Raw genomic sequence first — 23,317 nt, forward strand, 5'->3', positions numbered from 1 at the left:
AAATTATGTGTAACAGAAAGCTAGGGGCTGTCTTTCCCTCTGAGAGGCAGTCACTGGCTGGTTAATAAACACTCCTATCAAATTATAATTGATTTTGCTGTCTTACTCTCGGTTATCCATTACAGTCTCTTCAGTTATATTGTAAGTTTCTCAAGGGTGGGACTGTCTTTTTGCTTCTTTTTTTTATCTTCAGCACTTAGCAGAGCTCCTGGAACATACTTAATAAATATTTATTGATTGGCTGAAACATAAATGTGTTTTCCAGAGATTAAAATCCTAATTTGTAAACAACTAAAAATAAAATGTATGTTTTACATTCTTACAATCTTCAATTCAGCCTTTTACAGGGGAACTAAGAAATACCCCCATGAAGGCAAAGAGGCCTTTTGGGCCTCCAGGGTGAAAGAATCTTAGAGAATCAATTAAAAAAACTACTTGAAATAATTAATAACTTTAGCAAAGTTGGGGGATGTAAAATAACCCTACTGCTGTGGCCTGTAGCTCCTCTTTGGGTTTCAGGTAGCCTTTCTGAGTTCAGGTCTGACATAAAGATACAGAGTAGTCAGCGATATGTGCTGATCTCATCTGTAGTCAGGGCACCCTAACCCCTAGGAAGTACCAAGGTGCCCAGACTGTATGCTGACACACAATTTACCCGGTTACCTTGAGACTAATCTATGGAACTAAGGGTAAGTGAGCAGGAGTACACAAACTGTTCTGCACACAGCCTCCCTGTTCTCTGATTGGCCCCCTACTTTCCCTCATGAGCTGTCCACAAGCTCTTCAAGTGCACTTTGGGGATTTAAGGGCTGAAACACGAGGGGGCTGGAGAATAGAAGGAGAGATGTAACAACACGCCTGTCTTGCCAATAAAGCTGTACCTCTTTCCATTACTGGACTTCTCCTTTATGAGACTATGCAGGATGTGGCTGGGTGTGCACCAAGGGCTGGGAAGCAGAGGTAAGACTCAGCTAGAAACCTTGGGGTCACAACAAATGGTGTCCTGAACAGGGACAAATAAAGTATGTGTGGTTTTAAAGGGACTTTTTAGATGAGCCCCCATGCTAGTGGGGAAGATAGAGGAGAAGCCCCAAGGGACCAGGGGAATTCTAGGGTTGGGTTGGGATGAAAATGGGGAATCACCTCCCTATAATTAAGCCAGAGGAAACGGAGATTTGGGCTCAACAGCTTTATAAGGAAGTTAAAGGCCAGGGACAGACCCTCCCATTTAAGGACCTGTGGAGATTTATTGAAAAAGTGAAAGTGTTCTCTCCATGGATAGAAGACATGGGCTTAGATAAGTAGAAATTGGGCATAGTTTGGGAACAAATGACAATTTATTTGGTAAATTGGGAGCCAGCCAGAAGAGAGAGGAATGAAGGACTAATGGAAGAGGGACTCCAGCATTTCCCTATTTCTGCCTTTTTTTATGGAATATATTAATGATATGCTTAACATCAAAAATGAAAGTGCCAGGGGTGGCTCAAACCATTCACTGTGATACAGCTGTCTTTGTTGGAAACAGATAAAAAGAAAATGATCAAGTAAGTTTTACCTAGGACCAAGCATAATGTCTGATTTCTGCAAACAACCTTTAACAATTTCTGAGTGCACTCTTCCTGTCATTTTCTCTATCTGTCTGTTTTGTCTCTGTGTCTCTGTGTGAAAGAGTGTGAGTGAGTAATCTAACACCCTGTAAAATTCAATATGCAGCTGGACTTTCCTTGGAATGCTCTTATCTTTTCTGTCCCCCTTCCCGAGGAGAGAGAAGGAGAAAAGAAAAATATTTTATTTTATAGATTATATGATGGTTATATTAAGTCATAGAGTATAGAAAGAAGTATCAGGCATAAACTATTTGCATTAAAAAGTGGGAACACAAGTTTTAAGATCTTTAAAAGTTTGAAAATCTCCTCCTCATCATTCCACTGTGGCCAAGTGGAGTGAGGAGAAGGTGATAAGAAATAATAAGGGAATTTTTTCCCTCAGATCAAAGGGGCATGCAAACAAGCATTTCTTGCCTCACGTATTAGGAAAAAAAATCTGTGTATCAGAATGAAACTGTAAGCCAATTGAATTCATGTGAAAACTAAAAAGTATCACTCCTAATTTGATGCTAAAGATAAGTCAGATTAATTTTACTATTTGACATTTAGGCAAATTAGGATATATTCTAAGGTCTGATAAAAAAAAACACCATGAAGCTTTGAGCTCTAGTGGGGAGGAGAAAGAATAAGGCACCATCTCTGACTCCCTCCTTGTGGGAAGGATCAAAGCTATCACTTAAAAAAAATTTTTTAATGCTTTATTAACTTCTGATTTATGTCATTCGTTTCTGCTAGATTTTGAGTTACAAATTTTCTCCTACCCACCTCCCCAAAATAGCAGTCCCACAGGATATCCCCTCCTCCAATCTGCTCTCTCCCATATTTTCTCTCATACCTCTTTCGGCTTTTCCAGTGGATCTCTATGCCTCAGTGGCTGTATATCTTATTTCCCAATTACATGTAAGATGATATTAATAATAGTATATATATATATATACACACACACACGCATATATATATACACATATACACACACGCATATATATATACACATATACACACACGCATATATATATATACACATATACACACACGCATATATATATATATATATTTGAATATTTGATTTTAAAACTTTCAATTCCAGATTCATTCCCTTCCTTCCTTGTCACCCACTCTTACTGGGAAGATAAGCAGTTCAGTATAGGTTGTATATGTGTGGCTAATGCAAAACAATAACATAGTAGATATATTGTAAAAGACTGACTATATTTCCGTCCCTCCTATCCCACCTTCCATTTGTTCTATTCTCTACTTTGATCCCATCCCTTTTCAAAAGTGGGTGCTTCCAACTTCCCTCCCTGCCAGCCTGCCCTTCCTTCCATCATACCCCCTCTTATCCCCTTCCCCCTCTATTCTCCTGGAGGGTGAGATACCCTATTTAGTGTGTATTTCACTCCCTCCTCAAGCCAGATTCAATGGGAATAAGGTTGACCCATTCCCTTTTGCTTCCTATTCTTCCCCTCTATTGTAACCATTTTCCCTCGCCTCTTCTGTAAGAGATAGTTTACCCCAATCTGTCTCTCCCCATCTCCTCTCATTATATTCCTCTCACCTCTTAAGTATCATCACTTCCTGTTAAATTGGTCTTGTTCCCTCTATCTATGTATACGTGTAAACATATACAAACACATTCACATATGTATTCATATGCCCATATACCCTCATATATAGACATATATATTTCTAATCCCTTCAACTACTGAGAAAAGTTTCATCAGTTACAATTATTGTTTTTCCATGTAGGAATGTTAATAGTTCAACTTTGATAAGTTCCTTATGATTTCTTTTCCCTGTTTACCTTCTCATGCTTCTTTTCCTTCTTGTATCTGAATGTCAAATTTTTATTCAACTCTGTTTTTTTCAGCAAGAATGCTTGAAAGTCCTCTATTCCCTGAAACATGATACTCAGTTTTGCTGGGTAGGTGACTCTTGGTTTTAATCCCAACTCCTTTGCACTCCGGAATATCATATTCCAAGCCCTTCGATCCCTCAGTGCAGAAGCTTTCAGATCCTGGGTTATCCTGATTGTGTTTCCACAATATTCATATTGTTTCTTCCTGGCTGCTTGTAATATTCTCTCCTTAATCTGGGAATTCCAGAACCTGGCTATAATATTCCTAGGAGTTTTCTTTTGGGGATCTTTTTCAGGAGGTGATCGGTGGATTCTTTCAACCTCTATTTTGCCCTCTGGTTCTAAAACATCAGGGCAGTTTTCTTTGAGAACTTCCTGGAGGATGATTTCTAGGTTCTTACTTTGGTCATGGCTTTCAGGTAGTCCAATAATTTTTACATTATCTCTCCTGGATCTATTTTCCAGGTCAGTGGATTTCCCCATGAGATATTTCACATTGCCTTCTATTCTTTCATTTATTTGGATCTGTTTAACAGCATCTTAATTTCTCATAAAGTCATTAGCTTCCATTTGCTTCAATCTAATTCTGAAGCCATGATTCTCCTCATTGAGCTTTTGAGATTCTTTTTCCATCTGGCAAATTTGTCTTTTTAAGGCATTCTTCTCCTCATTTCCTTTTTGAGCCTCTTTTGCCATTTGAGTCAGTCTAAATTGTTATTTTCCTCAGTCAGGCTGTTGACTCTCATTTCATAATTTTCTTGCATTGTTCTCAGTTCTCTTCCCAATTTTTCCTCCACTTCTCTTATCTGCTTCTTAAGGTCCTCTATGGCCTGCAACCAGCTTTTATTTTCCTTTGAAGCTTTTGGTGCAGGAGTTCTGACTTCACTGTTTTTCTCGTCTTCCATGCTTTGCTCCTTTTTGTCCCCAAAATAGGAGTGTAATGTTGGAATCTTCTGTCTGCTTTGTTTCCTTTGCCTGCTCATTTTGCCACTCAATTACTTGACTTTTGGGCTTTTTGCCACAGTAGGACTCTCCTACCAGACAGGGGAGCTTTCATCCCAAATGCTGGGGTTTTCTCAGCTGCCGGAGGTATTAGATGGGTGCCCTCTCTGAGGTCTCCACACGCTCTGGCAAGCTGGACACACACCTAGGACCTCCACCCTAGACTGCAATCCAGATCCAAACAGGTTAACGCAAGAGCGATTACCCCTCAGATGGGTGCTTGGTCCCCCTACACTCTGCAGGCCAGGAGCTGAAGCTGCCACATGGCACTGGCTGGCTTACATCTCACATGTTTATATTTGCCATATAGAAAATCAGGTATTTATTTACACCTCTACCTGAAGTTAGAAAGGAGATTACAACTAAAACAATTTGATTATCAGTTATTTTGGAACTTTTATGATTATTGAGTTATTTTGTTTTAATGCTAAAAACTTAAAATTGGTAATTGATTACTGTATGTGGAAAGGAGGAGACTGGTTAAAATTGTATTCAAATTAATTCTACTCATTCAGACCATTCCTCCTGCATGTATGAGATTTGATGAAGCAGGGGCATCTCCCCCATCCCCTCCCTAAAGTCCATCTCATTTATTCTTATTTTGTAAAACTGCCAAGGAAACTATCTGTAGAGGCAAGGTCATTCAGCCTGAGAAAGGAACTTGTTTTAGTTATATAGTTCCTAAACAATGAATCTAACTTGCTAAGAAAGTTGCAAAATATTAAAAGGATTTCTAATAATTGAGAAAGAAAAACATTAAATGAAATTCCTTATGTAAGAAAAACCTAGTAAATCTTTATTGTTTATTATAGCTACATGGGAACAAAATTAATATATAATTGGATATGATTTGTGATTGGTGAAAAATTGCTACTTAAAATAAAAAGCATTTAATATTATATTTTATTCACATCTTATTTTTTCTTTCTATAGCAAAATTTCTATGATCAGAATAATTAGTCAGTAAAAGATAAGAATTTTTTTTTGTTAGCTTTATGGAAAATCCAATATTATTTTTTTATCAAGTATTAGAACACATACAATAACTTATACAAACTACTTAGGCTCACTTTATAATATCTCCATTGTTTAGAGGGATCCTAATACTAATAGCTTTTATAAGTACTTTGATTAGCTTCTTAATTGTTGCCAATATAAATATTCAATTACTATACCTTTTTTGACTAAAAACTTTGTGATTTTTAAGAATTCTGCAATAGTTTGTCAATAAATACCTTGAGAATCTATGTTACTTATGTTGAACAAATTTGGTTTAAATAATCTCACTCTTAAAAGTTTTGTTTTTGCTTTTAGGATTTCCAAGGCAACTTATTGCTAAGCTGAAGTAAAGTAGAACAGATTTTGCTATTTTGATTCCAATGTATAGTCATTCCATGGCCTAGGCAAGAGTTAAAGTAGTGTCTCAACTCATTATAAGTAAAAGATTTAATTTTGGAAATATCTCTTTCTTCCAAAGTGAATATAACCAGAGGATAAACAAGCTTTGTGTAACAAGGATGTAGGACTACTATTCATTTGTAAAGTTCTAGTCAGGAACTTATTTTGTCTATTAGTTTCCTGGAAATGCAAGCTAATTAATTCTAATTATATTAACATTAATTATAATAATGATAAAGTTATTAATATTCACTTTACTTCTACCCACTAGACACAGCTTTCTGATATGCTATTATTGTTAAATGATTTTTCTTTTCCCTTAATATTGAGTCAGATAACAAACATTCTGTATACATATGCCAACACATATTGATACTGTTAAACTTGAATACACTCAGAATACAGATCTTTTTTAACCTTTTTCAGAAGTTACAAACTCGGGGTGGCCAGGTAGCACAGCAAGTAAGAGTACCGGCCCCAGTGTCGGGACGACCTGGGGATCAAATCTGGGCTCAGACACTTAGCACTCACCCAGAAACACCTGGCCATGTAACCTTGAGCAAGTTACTTAACCCCAATTGCTTAGGGGCGGCCAGGTGCCTCAGCAAGTACTGGTGCCAGTGTTGGGATGACCTGGGGATAGAGTCCGGGTTCAGATACTTAGCACCACACGCAGAAACACCTGGCCATGTAACCTTGAGCAAGTTACTTAACCCCAATTGCTTAAAAAAAAAGAAGTTACAAGCTCTTATGACATAGAGGCCACTACCTATATTGCAATTCATTCTTCATTTCTTAGGCCTCTTTATCTAAATAATGTGACTATTAATCAAAAGTTCAAGTTTCTCCAACTTTTTCCCCAAATATTCATAGAACTACATTAGCTTACTCTTTTTTAAAAATCAAAATGCATATACTATATGTAACCATTTGTTATAGTTTTCTGCTTCTATGGGCATTCTGACACAATTGAATGCTGATAATGTTCCTGCCACTAACAAACTTATTTCAATCTTTCTGTGATCATTTTTTAAAATAATATTAATTACAGGCATACCCCTTACAATAGAGATATTAGAACCTAGTTGCTAAAATAAAAAAGGGGAACAATTAGTTGTAATAGCTACTGCTTTATATACCCAAAATACATTAGCTAAATAAAATATTGCTAAAAATGAGTATACACCAGCAGTAAAACAATGTGAAAGGTGCATACTCCCCAAAATGAAGGTAATGTGGAATTTATTATTGTGGGGGCGAGGCTGTGCTTATATATTTTCCAGAAGCTGGGGAATGACCAGTGAGGGTGGCAGAAAAGAAATGTCAGGGTGTGTACTCCGAATCACCCAGAAAGATGAAAAAGCTCCAGCAGCAGCAGAAGAACTCACAGAGACAGAGCATGGGAATAAAGAAGAAGAGGTCTCCTAATGCAACCAAAACAACAACAACAAAAAAAGCTATGCCCCTATGGGGGCAGATTGAACATTTTTATATCCACCCAAAGAACTGAAAAACCTGTTACCCCAGGATTTGTGTTTCTTGCTGTGATCACTCTGCTTTCTATTCAAACCGAACTGGTTCCATCCTGATTTATGTTTTGATACACCTACCCCTGCTGCATCACTTGTTTCATATATAACTGTAATTGTAACTACATGTATTTGACCCCCTCAAGCCTTCCTTACTTCTACTATTGTAAATCATTTACAGATGATATAAGTCCATACTATAATTTATTGGGACATACGCTGCTTTAACTGTACTCTCAAACAATGTCTTAGTGTTTATGATGTCATACTGTTTGTAGAACTACCCTCTTTTGATTTCGGACTTCGGGGGAACCTGCACAAAAGTGATTTCTGGACTTTTTAAATAATGGGGCTAATTGCAACTGTATCTTCTATTCTCCTTCTCCAATGTACTTATGGATACACCTGTCTATGTATGACTCCTCTGTATGGAATATTGTTTGCATTTATTGCACTCCTGCTCTATGCATATCTAGAAGGGATTTGTACTATTAATTTGTCTACTATCATTGATAATTTCAACTACTGTGTCTTTGTATTTAGGTAATAAGTTAAAGTAGAGATTTTCAGCAAAAATTAGATGCTTTAAAGGAAACTAGAATTTGTGAAAGACAAGCTAGCAGAAACTGAGTTTTGTTGAAGTGTGATTATAGATTTCATCCTATCTGTGTTATACCCATGAAATATAATAGGTCTAATTATGATTGGCAAAAAGTTAAAAATCATTTGTTAGGGATTTTTAGAAATACCTCCATAGGTATTTCCATAGGTTCCCCCAGATCCTGTATGCATTCAAGACATTCATGGGTGACTCACATGTGATATCTTTGTAAGATGATTTGTGTGGGACTTGTCTACTGAAACCTTTGACATGATCGTCCCAGAATCTGGAGGAGGGAGTCAATCCTTCTTTTTGGCTCTCTGCTTTACCAAATGACCCAATAAATTTCTTTCTAAACTATTTCAGATTTTGGAGATTGTTCTCATGAGCAACACTATCAACCTCCAAAGAGAGATCTGATGAACTCTGAGTGCAGATTGAAGCATACTTTTCCCAATTTTTTGCTTTTTATTTTTTTCCAGCATGGCTAATATGAAATGTATTTTGAATGATTTCACATGTATAATTGGTATTATATTGCTTGCCTTTTTAATGACTGGAGGAGGGATGGGAGGAAAGAGAAGAATTTGGAACTCAAAATGAAAAAAAAAGTTAAAAATATTTTAAAATATTTATATTAAAAAAACTCATACAAACCCCAATAATGTCCAGAGGGTTTGCACAGATTTTCCCCATCCTGAAAAAAGCATAGAGGAGTTTTCACAACTCTTCCTCCTTTCCTCTCCAAGAAATACAATCAGAAGACTAGATGCAGTGATTTATTGAATAATAGGTACAATAGGTCTTACCTGTTCTGCAACTTTGTAGATTTCAAGTCTTTTGCTGCAATCACATACATAGGCATGCACTTTTGCAGAACTGTGTTCTTTGGCTAACCTGCATGTTTCAGTAAGGCTTTCTTGATTAATATCCCAGAGAACTACAATCGCTCCAAGACGGACAAATTTTAAGGCCATTAACCTTCCCAGGCCACTTCCAGCTCCTGTTATTAGCACAATTTCACCAACAACTCTCTTTTTAGATTTTGGAATGACATAGAAGAGTGCAGACTCTACAAAGTAATAGAGGAATTTCCCCAAAAACATAGTTGTGTCTTTCAAAACTTCCATGTCAGTTGTTTGAAGAAAGGTGTTGCCTAATAATTAGAAAGGTGAAAGTCAGCATACAAATTAGAGCAAAAGAAGTTACAAAATAGATATACGGAGATGAGTCAGGTTATTTCGATGAGTTAAACCTTTTATATAGTTGGGTCAAGAAAGTAATTTCTTGATATTACTTCCTAGGAACAGTATGAGTTGCTCAATATTAATTTTGCTTATATTTAAAAATCACATAAATAGTAATAATTATACCTTAATTTACACAGGACTTTAGGATTTACAAAGTGCTTTCGTCTTGTTTAATTCTTATAAGAACTCCATGAGTTAGGTTGGGCAAATATTATCAACCCATTTTATAAATGAAGTATTAGAGACTCATGGGGAAAGTCAGCCTAAGGTTATGTGATTATCAGTAAGTAGCAGAACCGAGGTCTAGAATATGGGCCTTTTGCCTTTTAGTACAGTACTTTTCCTATTATTTTAGTGCCTGTGATAATGATGATTTAAAGGAGGTATTCTTAACCTGGCATCTATAGGCCATCTATGGATAGATTTCAGAGTTCCATGAGCTGGATGGGAGAAAAATTACATCCTTCATTCAATATAATTGTATTCTTTTGTAATCCTATGTGTTTTATTCAATACATTTAAAACATTAGTCTAAGAAGGGATCCCAAAGCGTCACCAGACTAACAAAGGAGTCTATTACACAAAAAAGGTTAAGAATCCCTCTTCTAAAGCTTCTTGTCAATACATAATTTTCTGGATCTAGTAGTCTACTTTACACGCATATAACACATTGCATTCCTTTAAAACACTTTCATGATTATCATCTCATTTAATCCTGACAAAAACCTTGCATTTTGAGCATGGCAGGTATTACTTTTATTGACATAGGATCATAGAGCTGGAGTTGGATATCCCTTAATAACAGTCATATTATCTAGCACTTATACAGGATGTCCCCAAAATCTGAGTGTGGTTTTAACCTATTCATGCTTTCAGCTATTAAAGCATAAGCTGCACTAAGACTTTTGTGACACCCCAGATAGTGCTTTAAGGTTTGCAAAAGAATCTCACCTATGTTATCGCATGAAGTCCTCACAACAGCCTCGTGAAACAAGTGTATTATTTCCCTCTTTGTACAAATGAGGAAACTGAGACTGAGAGAGGTAAAGTAATTTGCCTAGGGTCACATAGCTAGTAAAATTTGGAGACCTTCCTGAGCTTAGAATTCTGTCCATTGTGACTCCTAGTTACCATAACCTGTTTTTGACTCTTTCCTCACATGACTACAAACATGCTTTCCAGCTGTATGTATAGGAGCCAGTCACATTACTTCATGGAGAGATGATGTAATTTGTCCAAGGTAACATAAACAGTTGCATCTTGTCTAGAACCCAGGTCTTTTGGAATTGTAGTTTGATATACTTTCCATCATACCACACTGTCTCCCTAGTAAATAGTGACACTAATTCTTAGAACCATTGCAAAAAAAAGAGAGAAAAGAGAAGAGAAGAGAAGAAAAGAAATAGTAGGTTTGGGTTCCCCTTCTAGAAGTAGTACCATACAAGCAGGCTGCATATTATGCAAAAGGAGACCCTTTATTGACTCCTTGGGGAAAAAAAAGGACAATAGTCTTTTGGGGAACACCAAGAATGAAGTCAAAGGCAAATCAGATAAAGAGTTGGGGATTAGGAGCAAAGACTTGGAGCTGGAAAGGTCTTAGGCTATGTAGTCCATTTCCCTCATTTTATCGAGGAGGAGTTTAGTCTTACAGAGCTTAAATGACTTTTCTAAGATTACATAGGTAGTAATCAGCAGAGCTAGCTTTCAAACTCATATGGTATGATTCCCAAGTTTTTGAATGAAACAAACACACAATATGTCATCCTGAATGGAATTCTAGAAAAATAGAGTTGAGGAATAAGACTTATTTTAATGTTTCTCTATCCTCTACCAATAGACACTAGCCTTACAGACTGTTTGACTGTTTCAGTGTAGTAGAATATAAGCTTCTTACAGGCAGAAACTATTTCATTTTTGTTTTGGTGTGTCTTTTGCCTGACTCAGGGACTGTCATATAGTAGGTGCTTGATAATGCTTACTGAATTAATTTGGTATCAATTTTATACCCCATTCCTCTCTAGGCTGCCCTCTTGACTTCCTCTACCAGGCCTCAGCTCTTTATTGCTGAAGTTTCATTTCAGTCCTGGAATTCACATTTTAGAAATACAGTTATTCCTTTCATATCATGACTTTCCCCATCTTGGTTTCAATATATCTAAGGTGAGCATCAGGGTTGGGGAACCTGCAGCCTTGAGGCCACGTGTGACCCTCTGGGTCCTCAAGTGCAGCCCTTTGATTGAATCCAAACTTCATAGAACAAATCCCATTAATAAAAGGATTTGTTCTGTAAAACTTGGAGTCAGTCAAAAGGTTGCACCCAAGGACCTATAAGTCCACATGTGACCTTGAGGTCACAGTTTCCCCATACCTGCAAGAAATTAAATGAGAATTTTTTGGGAGTTTTATGGAAGCTGAAGACAACATGAGAAGACCAGCGAGGACATAGAGCCTATACCCAAATACTTAAGCCAAATTTTATAATAAGGTACTATAAAAACCTTATAAATTTAAAGAAAAAAGTCAGACTTCTTCGTTGGTACAAAAGGAGGGTAAAAACATTTTATGTGAATTTTCCAGATTGTGGAGGTGCTGTCCCCCTCATCCCAGTGATATAGAACAGATAATTGTTCCCTCCACCATTGAGGCATCTTCCTCTGATTGAGTGGCTCCTCTTAGAACCTTCCTTTAAGAAAGTCGTATCTAATTCTTCTCCAGGATGCTCTTGGGACTTTCTCAACTATGCCCCTTTATTAGGTACCTTTAGTATCTCCTCCCATGCCCTTTTCAGCTTCCTTTTATTTATTGTCTTCTCCCATTAGAATATAATCTCTTAAAGTACTGGGATTGTTTTTCTACTTGTATTTGTATTGTCACCATTTGGCACAGTGTCTAGAACTTAGTATTCAATTAGTTTATTGACTGGTGACTAATTGAGTAATACTACTTGAAAGATGTGAAAAATACTCACCTGTCCTAAAGTTTCTCACACACCAGCCTTTTGTGCCACTGTCTTTCCTTCTGACCTGAATAATCAGCCATTCCTTTGGATTAGTCAACATATGGACATCTAACCTTTGTCCATGATCTACATAGTTAGGGAACACTAAATGAGACAACACAGGGAAGTGTTTTTTTAAATCTTAATATGTCACATACCTGTTAGCTATGGCCTATACTTACATGATGCTCTCCTGACACCATGATAAGCATCCCTATTTCAAGCTACTGGAGGTACCAGTGACTCCAAAGGAAAAGTGGCTTAGTGACATGTAAAAATTAATGCAATTTCCAAGATTTTTAGATTCAAAACTAGGTAAAATCTAGGGTTCTAGGCGAATCTAGCTATGGGTCCATATTAGTAATCTGGCTCAACAAAACTTCATTACTATGAATTTTGTCAAAATTCAGAAAGAAGAATCACTACCTTACCTGTCTTTTCCTCTCTACCCTTCTGCCTCCCTTTTAAAATTATGGCTTGGAAAGGAGTTCTGAATCATAGAACTTCTATGTGTTTGTGATAAGTACTTTATTAAATGTTATCTCATCCTCACAACAACTCTGGGAAGTAGGTGCTATTATTATTATCCCCATTTAACTATCGAAACTGAGGTAGACAAGAGTTAAAGTGACTTACCCAGGGTCACACAGCCAGTGTCCAGACTTTACCAGACTTCAGGACAAGCACACTATTCTCTGTACCAACTAGCTTCCCCTACTCCAGCACCCCTCCTTCTTACAGACCAGGAAACTGAGGCTCAGAGAGTTTAAGTGACTTGTCCAAAGTCCTACTGGCAGTAGATAGCAGAGCTGGGATTTGAACCCAGGCACCATGACTATAAGTGTGGCAGAAAGGGTCAGCACTTTTTCCATTGATTGGAGGGAAGTTTGTTTTCAGGTGTTCAATTTGATCTATTTACAAAAAGGAATAAGAATCTGAGATTCTTTGTAACTATACGCTTCATTGACTGAAGTGAGATTAAATTGTTCTTTGAGACACGCAGAGAGAAAAGATTTTTGAAATCCCACTGATAAATCATTGCTATATTATTCCTTGAGCTAATGAAATAAGCTATTCTAGCTGCTGAAAGCATTCAAATTCAAAACTTCTCAGGGAAATTCCTTTTGTAAAACAAAGTAATACATGTAAAAGTAAGCATGTAAAAAATATATAATGTATATAAATAATATTTTAACCCTAAAAGGAAAAATGCACACTGAATTTGCCAATAAGAAGGGTTTTTTTTTGGAATAGAATATTGCTTTATGCTTAACTGGTTTAAGTCAGAACCGACATGTTGGACTTGGTCCAGGTCTACCCTTGGGTAGTGGCAACCAAAAAAATCCAGATAGAAAAGGTGAGTCAACAGGTCAGTCCAGGTAGGTACTGTGTTGTGTCCCCAGGTTGAAAAATTGCTGTGAAGAATAAGTTTGGGGCCGCTAGGTGGCACAGTGAATAGAGCACCAGCCCTGGAGTCAGGAGGACCTGAGTTCAAATACGATCTCAGACACTTAACACAAAAAACTAGCCATGTGACCTTAGGCAAGTCACTTAACCCCAATTGCCCTACCTTCCCCCTCAAAAAAAAAAAGAAAAGAAAATGAATGACTAAATATTTTCCTTGCATTTGGGTGACAGGTATTTCTCATATACTGGAAATAAATATTCAGTAATCTGAACTTTCTGGGACAAACAGCAGGGTGGAGGGAAGAGTATAGATCTGAAGAGTTAATACTATTCTAGCCACTCGTAGGTCTAGATATTTGGTACACCTTTAATATACACAAATATTACTTATAGCAAGCAGCCTCCTGCCCTCTATTTAGTACATGAGTCTTCTTTCTCTGCTTTTGTCATTACCTCCTTTGGGTAAAAAACAAGCAAACAAAATAGTGGTGACAGAAAATAAGAAGTTTTGGGGATCATGGTACAGCCAGGATCTCTTTTCAATACACTCAAGTGTTCTGTTACCCTGTTTTGGAAGCTATTGTAAATCACATTGAATCCCCAATGACACATTCCAGTGAAGGCAGCTCCTGGTGGTACAAACCCAATGCATTCCCTCCCATGGTCAAAGAACCCATCTTACCGATAACTCTCTTGGTGTGGTGAAGCAGTCACTCTGTCAAGCCCAGGATGGTCCCTTGTTACCTGGTGCCTCCTTTAAGAGTTTTGGGAAACTGTTGGGAAAGCAAACTCACAGGGCAGCTGTGAGGCTTTAGTGTAATGTGCCTGGAGCACAGATTATTTAGCAGTGGATTTGTCCTCCCACTTCTTCCACCATGTGGCTACTTGATAAAGGAATGCATGGGTGTGACACCATGTGTTAGCCAAGTGTTAATTAACCTATGAGTACATTTCTAAGTATAAGAGGATTCTTGTCTGTGCCCTCTCCATCTCCTGAAGAGATCTAGAGAAAAAAGTATTAATTAAAAGTACATTCTTAAATTTAAGGAGCATTCTTAAAGTCTCATAGGTAGATAAAGCATTTATTATGTACCAGGTACTGTGCTAAGCACTGGGGTGCCAATGCAAGCAAAAGAGACAGTTCCTATCCTCAAGGAACTTACATTCTAATTGAGGAGGATAGTACATAAAAGGAAGCTGGAAGAAATTTATTCTAATAAATGATGGTATTGTAATTATCACTTTCATAGATTTCTTTCTTTTCTATTCTAAGCACATAGGTGTCATCTCCTAAATCCAAGTAGAAACTTATTTGGCTGTGTTTCTTAGTCAGTTAAACCTTTTGACACTCAGGGAATGTTTTTTTTTTTTTAAAGCAATCGGGGTTAAGTAACTTGCTGAAGGTTACAAGGCCAATTATTTCTGGGTGTGGTGCTGAGTATCCGAGCCCGGATTTGATCCAGGTCATCCCGACACTGGAGCCAGTGCTCTTACTCGCTGAGCCACCTGGCCGCCCCTAAGGGAATGTTCTTTATGCCTTTCCAAAGTGTCATTCACAAAGGGAGATAGAAAACTTGCAAATAAAAGCAAATGCCTTACTGCTTTTTATTGTGTGCATATTGGGTCCTGTTAGAGGTTTTGTTAGTGAACTGTCTGGATTCCAAGTTCTCTGATTTTCTCATGCTTTATTCATGTTTTTGCACTTGTTCCCTTTAGCATCTTACATATATTAAATTCAAATTCTGCCTCAGGTCTTGACTATTTACCGCTGACTTGGAGCAAGTCAATTAGCATCCTTGGGCCTCAGTTTCCTCATCTGTGAAATGAAGGGTCAGACTAGATAGTCTCTGAGATCATTGCCAGTTTTAGATTTATGGCCATATGATAATTTTTTTTTTGCTTTTTGATTTTTGGAGGGCAATTGGGGTTAAGTGACTTGCCCAAAGTCACACATCTAGTAAGTGTGTCAAGTGTCTGAGGCCAGATTTGGACTAAGATCCTCCTGACTTCAGGGCCAGTGCTCTATTCACTGCGCCACCTAGTCACCCCCCATATGAGAATTATTGAAACATGAGTCATCACCAACTGTAGAGTGGTTTACAAAAAAATTATTTAAAAGACCTACAAAGGTTGTGGTTCTAACTCTTCATTTGCTATTGTTTCATGATTATGCTGAAGTTCCAAGAGTCAGAAATCTTCATTCAAAGATGACTTTTGGAAAAAAAAGGTCTCTCAATCTTCATCTTCATCTTTTTCAATCTCCATGAGGTTCTTGGTTATTGAAGCATGTGCTCAACTTTCATCTCATTGCAATAGTGGTTCTTTGCACCCAGCAATTTCACATCATGGTTGTTATGCCTAGGAGGCTCTAAAACACCTAGGAGTAACTAGAGATGGACCTTGGCACAATTGGTACATAGAGTTAGTGAAACAGAGAGGGAAGCAGCATCAGATAACAGTGCAATCCTAGTGTTAGAGACCCTCCTGATGTTGAGGTGCACACCCATTTGAAAGCTTAATTTAATAAAATCACAGAAGAAATTTTTGTGAAAAAAAGAGGCAACCAAAATAGAGAACCTCAAGTGAGCAACTAGCATTTTCAAAGATGAATATAAATTCGCAGCTTCTTACAGATACACATATACATAGTCCTCTGGCAGAAGTCCCCAAGAACTTCCTTTGAATCATTACAGGGCTGTAGATTTAGAACTGGAGGTTCAGTTACTTAGAGGTGCAGGGTTATACAGCTGATAAATATTTGAGGCAGTATTTGGATTCAGCTCTTTCTGACTTCAACTCCAGAATTCCTACCTATTGAGCCCCCTAGCTCAATAATAAATGAATTTCAATAAAGGAAAGATTTAATAATTCAGAATGAGGTAAGGTCTGCCCATATTCTTTGCTTTTTTAGGTATTGCTGTAAAGGCAGATATTTAGAACGAAGGTGGAATACATTTGCCCTTGATTCTTTTGCTCTCTCCTGCAGGTTGATTTGCATGTTAGGAATGTTATGGGGTTTAACAAACAGAACTGTGTGCTGGTGCTTATTGTGCTCCTTGCAGCAAAGATTAGTAGGGACCTCAGGAAAAATGGAGCAAAGCAGCTTATTGGTAAGTTAGGAGAATGATTCCAATTCAGCTAAAGAGATCTAATTGGATTTGAATTTGTTCCTTTGCATTTTTGTTTAGTAGGGTTCCTAGAGTAGTTCAAGGGTATATAGATTAAAAATAAGGAATTCTAATCTTAAATCAGAAAGTTGTCAGGGGTCAGGGACTTCAAGGTTTACTTAAACTTTGTCTGAAGTCTTTTGTGAGTAAAGAAATGTATCAACTTTTTTTTAGTCCTGGAGCGTGTTTTTACAGAAAGTTTAGTTTATGTGGAAATTTCTCCCTTTTATGCATGGACTTTGATATACTGCAATATTATGGAGAGAATGTATACCTTGGATGGTACAATATGATTTGGCAGATACCTAAAAGGAACATTACAAAAGCAGGAGGAAGAAAGCCAACTTTTCCACGCAAGTTAGATTTTATCAAAAAGAAGAGGATGATCACAAGGGCCAAGGGAAATTCTGCCTCTCAGAGGGATGAGAGTGAATTTGGCTAGAGAGATGATTGCATAGTTTCAGAGGACTATGGAAGCTTGGAAGCTAAAGTGAAAGACAGGATAGGAGTAACAGAAATAAAGGCAAGTGGATATAAAAGCCCCATCTGTACAAATATTGGACTTGATAAGTCCTAAGATTACTTCCACCTCTAAATCTATGATTTTATCATTTTAACGGAGGTACCATATTTGACCTTAGATATGGGGAACCCAAAGTAATTTATGGGAATTATATAATAAATCTCAATGTAATTGGATTTCTGTATTTGGAGTTCAGAAGAAACTGTTCATTATCTAGATCTGGATATTAACTACAAAATAGGCCACACAACCTGTTAGAAATACCAAGTCCTTTGAGGAGAGTTTCAGGAAGTTACTGCTGTTCCCTTAGTCTTTTAGAAGTCTAACTACTATGAGTCAGCCATCAAGCTATTGGGCAAACGTCTAATGAACTTCTAAGGTTGGCCACCCTGTTTTTAGGCAAAATGATCAAGGAGTTTTTTTTTCAGAGGTAAGAATAATTATTCATTTATAGTAATCAATAAAATTCATGAAAATTAATAAAAATCCATAATAATATTCATTAAAATGTGTATTTCTTATTTTCACATGACAGTAGATTCAGGTATCATTTTTTTATTCTAAAAAGTCCTAACACAAAACTTTATTAAGAAACCTGAGGAATATTGCTAAAACAAAGTAGCAATTCTGACCAATTCAATTAGCTCTTGGCTATAGTGAAAAGGAAGCTGGACTTTAAATCTGAATACTTAGGTTTGAATGCCAACTCAGCCATTTACTTAATTATGACCCTGAGTAACTCACCTAACCTTGGGGAACCTTATTTTCTTATCTGTGGAACAGGAGTCCAAACCAAGCCAATCAATCCTTTATACGCAAAGCTCCTACTATATATAAGCACTGTCTTGAGTTCAGGAGATACAAAAACATAATAAAAAAAATAAAAACAACAGTTCTCACCCTCAAGGAACTTATGTTCTACAGGGAGAAGCAACATATACACCCAAATAAATATATGGTAGTTTGAGGAAATAGATCTAAGAACTAAAGGTTTTTGGTAAGTGGTGATGTTAGGATTTACTAGGTCCAGGGGGCCCATGGGGCACAAAGACAAAAACATAATAGACCCCCTCTTCAAGGGCATTGAATATAAGAATAGGAAATTTGAATTTTAGCTTTTGGTATTTTGGAGCAGGAAAGTAACCAGGAATAGCAAAAAACTAGGGGAAGAAATGAGCAAGATATAAAATGAATCTTACGTATATTTACTAGGTACCATGGAGTTCCTTTGTTTCCTTCAAAACTTAACTTCTTTGCCACTTATTATGTGAAGTCTTTCCTGATTCCTCCAGCTACTAATACACCATGTCTCCTACCCATTAGTATGAATTTATTTTGCATATACTTACATAGATATTTGTTGTCTCCCTGAATAGACTTTAAGCATCTTGATGGTAAATACCAAGGATGGGGAACCTATAACCCTGAGGTCACATATGACTGAAACCGAAGTGTTGATTGAGGATCTAGAAGCCATATGTGGCCTTGAGGCCACAGGTTCCCCACCTCTAAATTAGAGAGTCTACTGAAAACAGAGTAAGATTCCTCTGGGACAAATGTATGTCTACATAACCTCTGAACAAAATAAACAATACAGATCAGAATGGAGTAATGCTGACAGTTGGTTAATTGATCTGTGAAAAACATTCAGAATCAAAGTAGATCTCTTGAATATTAATTGTTTATATTGGGTTCTTTAAAAAGCAATGAATATTTTGCGTTATAATATTCTGGTTGGGGAAGAATTTATCAGAATGCTGTGTCCAAGTTCACATTGTGCTCTTAAAAAGAAAATTTTCAGAGAAACTTTCAACAGTCTGGAGATGAAAAAATGATTAAAAAGATATACAACCTGTCTTATGAAGAAAGATTAGTGGTACTTATCCTAGATGCAGTAAGGATAAAGTAAGTAAGGATAAAGGGTGATGGTAACTATATTCAAGTATATGAATTATTATTATGAAGCAGATTAGTTTTCCATTTCCATAGAGGACTGAAGAAGAAAAATGTACTCAAATCACATTGAGTGAAAGTAATTATACATAAAGAAGGAATTTTTTTGCCTGCAATGTTGATCCACTCTGGGAAAGGCTGTCTTGGAGGTTGTCGAATCTTCTTCCCAGGAGATCTTTAAAAACAATAAACACACTCTAGGCTCTGATTATCAGAAGGTAGAAGGCTGGGTTAGATAATCTCTTGAGTGTCTTGAGTTCTGTGAGAATTGAGATGAAAGAGGTTTTATTCTTGAAAAAATGAATATTTGTGACCAAAGACAGAAAGAATTAAGTCATATGGGATTGACTTGGAATTTTTGTCTGCATATGAAAACTTTCTGATATAATAGATGTTTAACATATTACATGTGTATTTCTTTCTATCAATGTAGCTTTCTATACTTATTAGTTCAATGAGGATTCCAGACTTCATTTTAGAGATTAATTTAATCTAAGGCTACCAGATACTATTTTACGGGATATATTCCTGTCAAAAGTCTTTATGCACTTTAGTTTGCAATGGCAACCATTAATTTACTATGCAGCAGTGTTTGGAAGCTGATTGGGTTAGTAACTGAGTATATGGATTAGTGGCTTACATTTAGTTTTATGAGATTGTTTATTCTCAAAGGAATTTTACTCTTTTTAAAACCCTTACACGCTACATTTTCTCCATCTCTTTTGGTGTTTTACCATCATGTTCATTAAAAAAAATTTTTTTTCAAAGCAGGGTTTTTTAATTTAAGCTGTCAGCTCATGATCTGGACTTCTTCACTGGATTTCTTTTCTACAAACAGCACATGCTTGTCCAATTGCCAATGATATAATGAAGGCTGTGTTCTATGGCTATTGAAAGAATTTGTTATTTGATATGTGATTAATACTAATACTGGATGCTGCAATGTTTCAATCTTTTCTTGTTATTGTATTTACTATTTAAAATGGATATCTTTTTTATTACTTTCATTTCCAAATATATACTTTTCTTTTTTCCCTACCCAGAGAATCATTTATTGTAACAAAAAAAGTAGTAAGAGAAAAAAAGTCATTCAGCAAAACTAACCAACCCATTAACCAATTATGCAAAGCCCACACCCCTAGTGCCTTATCTCAACAAAGATAGGCATAATTTTTTCATCTTGCTATTGGAGCCAAATCTAGTCATTATAATTATATAGTCTTCAGTTTCTTTTTGTTGTTAATATTGTTAAGTCAACAAGCATTTATTAAGCTTGTTATTATTATGCTATTATAGTAATCAATATATAAATTAAAATATAATAAATTAATTATTAATAAAATACATTATTATATTATGTGCCATTTGATACTATGCTAAGTGCTAAGGATACAAAAAAGGGAAAAAACGTGGACCCTATTCTCAAGGAGCTCACATTCGAATGGGAGAGACAAGATGCAAATAACCATAACCATACTACATATAAACAGTTAACGGAAGGCAGCCTTAGAGAGTAACTAGCAGGTGGGGTGATCCCCCAGCTCTTCCTGGTCAGAAAGGCCTCCTGCAGAAGGTGGGACTGGAGTTGATATTTGAAGGAGGCCAAGCATGTAAGGATTCACAGGTGAGGAGGCAGAATATTCCATGCATGGGAGACAGCTAGTGAAGAGGCATAGAACTGGGGTATGGAGTATGGTATACATGAAACAACAAGAAGGCCAGGGTAGCTGGTTCAAAGAGTGAATGGAGAGAAGTAACACATAAGAAGAGTGGCGGTTTTCAGAAACAATTTGGGCAAGAATGGGAGGAGAGGGATAGTTAGTGAGAGTTTTTGTTTGTTTTTAAGGATGGGTATTTTTGGAGTCAGTGGCGGAAGAGTAAAAAAAGAACCACAATTGCCTGTAAAGAACCAAGAATCAATAAAGAACTATAATACATTCCTAATGGCAAATTCTATGACTAATCTCAATCTTGACTAAAAGCGAGTAAGCAGAGAGGTGTAGTGCAAACTTGGACTTTGAACACCTTAGTTGAAGCCCGTAAGTCCCTTTATTAGCTGATGTGACCCTAGGAAAGTCATTTAACCTATTTGAGCCATAGTTTCCTCCTCTGTAAAACTGGAATATTATTTGCATGAACTTCATAGTTATTGTAAAGAAGAAAGCTCTTTTACAAGCACTGTATGTTATTTTTATTATCAGACAAATATGTCAGGACCCATAGATACAAATAAATATACTGCCCTTAAAAGGAGTCATTGTTGGGGGGCGAGCCTACATTGTGCTATTGCTGCTCCCATTCTAAGTATTTATGGATCCCCTTCTCTAGTTATTCCCCATTGTGGTAAATCTTGATGGATTTCACCTTTGGAATATGCCAAAAGCTATTTGGGGGCTATATCAGTGAATATGGTGAGTGAGTAAACTGGGTAATATTTTTTGAGGTGATAAAAATTACATAGCATGTGAGAGTTTGCAAAGCACTATGTGAAATATATGTGTATGTATATATATATACACACATATTTCTTTTTTTAATTAAATTTTATGTTTATTTTTAGTTTACATCATTCATTTCCACAAGATTTTGAGTTATAAATTTTCTCCCCATATTTCCCCTACCCGCCACCCCAAAACAGAGATCCCACTGAATATCCCCTTCCCTAATCTGTTCTCTCCTATATCCTCCCCACCCCCCTCCAACTTTCCCTTAGGGCAAGATGGATCTCTATGCCCCACTGCCTGTATTTCTTATTTCCCAGTTGCAGGTAAAATAAATAATAATAATAAATAATATATTTTAAACATTTGATTTTAAAACTTTGAATTCCAGATTCTTTCCCTTCCTCCCTCATCACCCACCCTTACTAGGAAGATAAGCAATTCAACATAGGTTGTACATGTGTAGCTATGCAAAATATTTCCATAGTGCATATATTGTGAAAGACTGACTATATTTCCCTCCATCCTATCCCACCCCCCAGTTGTTCTATTCTCTTCTTTGACCCTGCCCCTTTTCAAAAGTGTGTGCTTCCAACTTCCCTCCCCCGAAACTGCCCTCCATTCCATCATCCCCCCTCTCATCCCCTTCCCTCCTATTCTCCTACAGGGTGAGATACCCTATTTAGTGTGCATGTCATTCCCTCCCTAAGTCAAATTCGATGAGAGTAAGGTTGACTCTTTCCCTTTTGCCTCCCTGTTCTTCCCCTCCATTGTAACAGTTTTCCCTTGCCTCTTCTATATGAGATAATTTACCCCATTCTCTCTCTCCCCATCTCCTCTCATTATATTCCTCTCTCTCCTCTCAATTATACCTTTTAATTATCATCCCTTCCTATTCAATTGGTCCTGTGCCCTCTGTCTATGTATACCTGTACACATATATACACACACTCATATATGTATTCATATGTCTATATATACCCTCCTACATAGATATATATATGTATGCATACATATATATGTATATATACATATATTTACATTTATATTCCCTTCAACTATTCTCAAACTTAGAAAGTTTCATAAGTTACAATTATCATTTTTCCATGTAGGAATGTAAATATTCAACTTTGATCATTTCTTTATGACTTTTTTTCCCTGTTTACCTTCTCATGCTTCTCTTGCTTCTTGTATCTGAATGTGAAATTTCCTATTCAACTCTGGTTTTTTCATCATGAATGCTTGAAAGTCCTCCATTCCATTGAATGACCATATTTTCCCATGAAACATGATACTCAGTTTTGCTGGGTAGGTGATTCTTGGTTTTAATCCCAGCTCCTTTGACCTCTGGGAATATCATATTCCAAGCCCTTTGATCCCCCAACAATTATACCTTTTAATTATCATCCCTTCCTATTCAATTGGTCCTGTGCCCTCTGTCTATGTATACCTGTACACATATATACACACACTCATATATGTATTCATATGTCCATATATACCCTCCTACATAGACATATATATGTATGCATACATACATATATATACATATATTTACATTTATATTCCCTTCAACTATTCTCAAA

At 36.7% G+C, this 23,317-nt stretch overlaps 1 protein-coding gene across 2 annotated transcripts in view; it reads right to left on the bottom strand.

The window, feature by feature from the left end:
• LOC138170563 (short-chain dehydrogenase/reductase family 16C member 6-like) overlaps window positions 1-14,522 on the bottom strand; it is a 49,902-nt gene extending 35,380 nt beyond the window's left edge. The window contains exons 1-2 of one of the 2 annotated variants that reach the window (XM_069099969.1): window positions 14,330-14,522; window positions 8,802-9,148 (exon numbers count right to left, since the gene is read on the bottom strand). In XM_069099969.1, coding sequence (XP_068956070.1) covers window positions 8,802-9,122 — 321 coding nt within the window. In that variant the 5' untranslated portion in view covers window positions 9,123-9,148; window positions 14,330-14,522. Of the gene's footprint in view, window positions 1-8,801; window positions 9,149-12,210; window positions 12,341-14,329 lie in introns of those variants that run through there. The other variant, XM_069099968.1, reaches the window with a different exon arrangement.
• Between the last annotated feature and the right edge of the window lie 8,795 nt (window positions 14,523-23,317).

Source organism: Petaurus breviceps, unplaced genomic scaffold (assembly GCF_028583685.1).
Source record: "Petaurus breviceps papuanus isolate PSGF00001 unplaced genomic scaffold, PetGlider_PUasm1.0 38, whole genome shotgun sequence".
Lineage (NCBI taxonomy): Eukaryota > Metazoa > Chordata > Mammalia > Diprotodontia > Petauridae > Petaurus > Petaurus breviceps.